The 3,717-nt window shown below is 46.0% G+C and overlaps 1 protein-coding gene across 1 annotated transcript; it reads left to right on the forward strand.

Annotated features, from left to right (window-relative positions):
- Positions 1-313: 313 nt before the first annotated feature.
- On the forward strand, positions 314-2,542 carry LOC107467198 (uncharacterized). Its single transcript, XM_016086238.1, has one exon. The coding sequence runs from the start codon at positions 314-316 to the stop codon at positions 2,540-2,542; it is 2,229 nt and encodes a 742-aa protein (XP_015941724.1).
- The last annotated feature ends 1,175 nt before the right edge of the window (positions 2,543-3,717 follow it).

A 3,717-nucleotide genomic window follows, 5' to 3' on the forward strand; every position in this document is an offset into this window, starting at 1 on the left:
AAAGGCAGGTTCCATTACTAGTTTTCATATCAACTTATTCACTCTCACTTAATTACTCTCTCTCTCTCTCTCGAGATTATCACTAACTTGAGCGTCGGAGTATCTTTTGCAGGTATTCCCGCCGCGGTGTTTGATCTTGCCCGACGTAAAGCTCTTCCTCTCAGTTGACGACTTACTTGGAAACGCTTAAGCTCGGCCCCCTCAGTGTTCAGACGAATCACTTGGCGCCCACCGTGGGGCCGAATACATCTAACCCCATTTTTTCCTTTGTGTAGTCTTCTACTCTATTTTGCAGGATTCCCGATCCTCGAACATGGCTGACAGGGAGAATCCACAACTCTCACAGGATGACCTCCTGGCTCGAATCGCCGAGCTTCAGGCAGAAGTACGAAGGATAGCCGAGCCATCAACCCAGAACAATGGAGAAAGCTCCAAAGGCTCGGCCCAAGGTACCACAGATCCTTTAAACATCACCCCGCCAAAAGATAAGCTCACCCTCGACAACCCCTTCTCTGAGGAGATCACAAACTACCAAATGCCAAAAAACTTTACACTGCCTACTGCACTAGAACCATATAAGGGGTTCGGAGACCCCCGAGCCCATGTGAAGAAGTTTCAATCAATGATGTTCTTCAATGGTCCTAACAATGAGCCTGTCCTCTACCGAGCATTCCCCACATACCTTGATGGTGCTGCATTGCTCTGGTTTTCTAAACTTTCTGCAGGTTCAATTTCCTCCTTTGAAGACCTAGCCAGGTCATTCATTGATTATTTTGCTGCATCAAGGATATACGTACATGGATCAGATTACCTCGGCACCATCAAACAAGGCCAGCACGAGAGTTTGAAAGACTACATGACCAGATTCGCGGATGCCACTATGAAGATCCAGGACTTGGACCCGGCCGTCCACCTACATGCTCTAAAAGCCGGCCTCAGGCCTGGCAAATTCCGGGAAACCATTGCTATAACAAAGCCTAAGACGCTAGAAGAATTCCGGGAAAGGGCGGCAGGTCAAATGGAGATCGAAGAACTCCGCGAGGCCCAAAAGTCGGACAAACCACCACATCGGCGAGATGAGGAAAGAACTTTCAGATCACCAAGTCGTAGAGACACTAAGAGGCCTTCCAAGCTCACACCAAAATACAACACATACCCTAGATTCAATACCAAGAGAGAAAACATCATCAGAGAGATCCTCAATGCCAAAATCATAAAACCACCAGCTCGAGCAGGGAGTTACCAGGACCAAAGGTTCGTTGATAGGACGAAACATTGTGCCTTCCACCAGAAGTTCGGCCACACCACGGACGACTGCATCGTCGCAAAGGACCTCCTAGAAAGGCTGGCATGCCAAGGACTCTTGGACAAATATGTCGAGAGCCGGAAGAGCAGAAAAGGAAATTCGGACAGGGAAGAGAACGAACAAGCAACGGCGGACAACAACAAAAAAGAATGGACAACTCCTGATCCACCAAGGGGAGTCATTAGCCACATATCACGAGGATTCGTGGGCGGAGGTGAAACAAGCTCGGCTAGAAAGCGAAGCTACAGGGCAATGCTAGCAATCGAAGGAACCATACAGCCAAAGAAAGACAAAGACCCAGACGTCACAATATCCTTCAACCAAGCAGACTTCAAATCGGCAAGCCCTAACCTTGACGACCCCGTGGTAATTTCCATCCAGGTCGGAGAACTGTTGGTAAGAAAAACATTGCTGGACCCAGGTAGTAGTACTGATGTTTTATTTTATTCTACGTTTATAAAGATGAAATTATCAGAAAAATTGATACAGCCCTCATCGGGAGAGCTAATTGGGTTCTCCGGGGAGAGAGTCCCCATCATGGGACACGTATGGCTAAAAACCACAATGGGAGAAATCCCTATGTCAAAATCAATTGATATTCAATACCTAATAGTAGACTGTTACAGCCCTTACAATATTATAATTGGAAGACCCGCCCTGAATATATTCAGAGCAGTGGTGTCCACATTACATCTGTGTGTTAAGTTTCCAGTGCAGGAAAACAAGATAGCTACAGTATACGCCGACCATCAAGAAGCTCGGCAGTGCTACAATGCTAGCCTAAAGCTAATCCGAACAAAACAAGAAGCTCGGACTCAGGTTCAAGCAATCCACACTTTTGCAGACACAGCGACGCTGGCCGACCTCGACCCAAGGGAAGACCTCGGCAAAAGACCTCGGCCAATGGACAACCTTAAACAAATAACGCTAACAGCAAATGAGAAACAATGCACATACATTGGAGAAGCATTAGAAGGGGAAGACCGAACAAGACTTATACACATACTACGCCAGAACGCCGACCTATTTGCATGGACACCAGATGACATGCCCGGAATAAATCCAGAGGTCATCTGCCACAAGTTAGCAATCGACAAAACAGTCCGACCAATAGCACAGAAAAAAGGAACCTCGGAGAAGAGAAAAGGCAAGCAGCACTTGAAGAGACCAAGAAGCTCCTCAACGCAGGTTTCATCAGAGAGATTCGCTTCACCACATGGTTGTCCAACATGGTAATGGTAAGGAAGAACTCAGGTAAATGGCGCATATGCGTCGACTTTACAAACTTAAACAAAACTTGCCCTAAAGATGCATATCCATTACCTTGCATTGATAAATTAGTTGATAACGCTTCTGGTTTCAAAGCCTTGAGTTTTATGGATGCATACTCTGGTTATAACCAGATTATGATGCACCCAGAGGACCAAAGCAAAACAGCTTTTATAACGGAACATGGAAATTTTTGTTACAAGGTAATGCCTTTTGGCCTAAAGAATGCAGGTGCAACATATCAAAGATTAATGGACAAAGTATTCCAACAGCAGATAGGTCGGAATATGGAGGTCTATGTAGATGATATGGTAGCCAAGACATCGGCATAAGGGTCACACTGTGATGACTTGGTAGAAATATTCGAACAGCTCCGAGCATACATGAGACTCAATCCGGACAAATGCCCTTTTGGAGTCCAAGGAGGAAAGTTCCTCGGTTTCATGCTAACCTCACGAGGCATAGAAGCCAACCCAGAGAAACGCAAAGCCGTGCTAAACATGACAAGCCCAAAGACAGTAAAAGAAGTCCAGCAACTAGCAGGGCAAATAGCTGCCCTGTCACGTTTTCTACCTGCAGTGGCAAACCGATCTTATCATTTTTTCCAAACATTCTCCAAAGGCAAGAAATTTGCATGGACAGATGAATGTGAGAACTCCTTTACCGAACTCAAACAGCTCTTAACATCGCCACCAATCCTCCAAAGACCTGAGACAGGTAAACCATTGTACTTATATCTATCAGTATCTAACCATGCTATAAGCTCGGTACTGGTAACAGAAGCAGGGAGAAAGCAAAACCCAGTGTACTTCATCAGCAGGGTACTACAACTACAGAAACAAGATACCCGAAAATAGAACAATTGGCACTAGCACTAATCACCACGGCAAGAATACTGCGACATTACTTCCAGAGCCACACAATCATAGTACGAACGGACCAGCCGCTGAGGCAGATATTAACCAGACCCGAGCTCGCGGGCAGATTAATAAAATGGTCGGTCGAGCTCTCCGAGTTCGACATCCAGTACGAGTCAAGGAGAACACTGAAGTCACAGGTGCTAGCCGACTTTATATCGGAAATGACTAATGACACACAAAACATAGAGGTCAATTGGAGCATACATGGGGATGGTGTGTCAA

The sequence above is a fragment of the Arachis duranensis genome, chromosome 9 (assembly GCF_000817695.3).
Source record: "Arachis duranensis cultivar V14167 chromosome 9, aradu.V14167.gnm2.J7QH, whole genome shotgun sequence".
Taxonomy (NCBI): Eukaryota; Viridiplantae; Streptophyta; class Magnoliopsida; order Fabales; family Fabaceae; genus Arachis; species Arachis duranensis.

Bases quoted from the DNA above. Each gene is read 5' to 3' on its own strand.
- LOC107467198 (XM_016086238.1), top strand. From the start codon at position 314: ATGGCTGACAGGGAGAATCCACAACTCTCACAGGATGACCTCCTGGCT.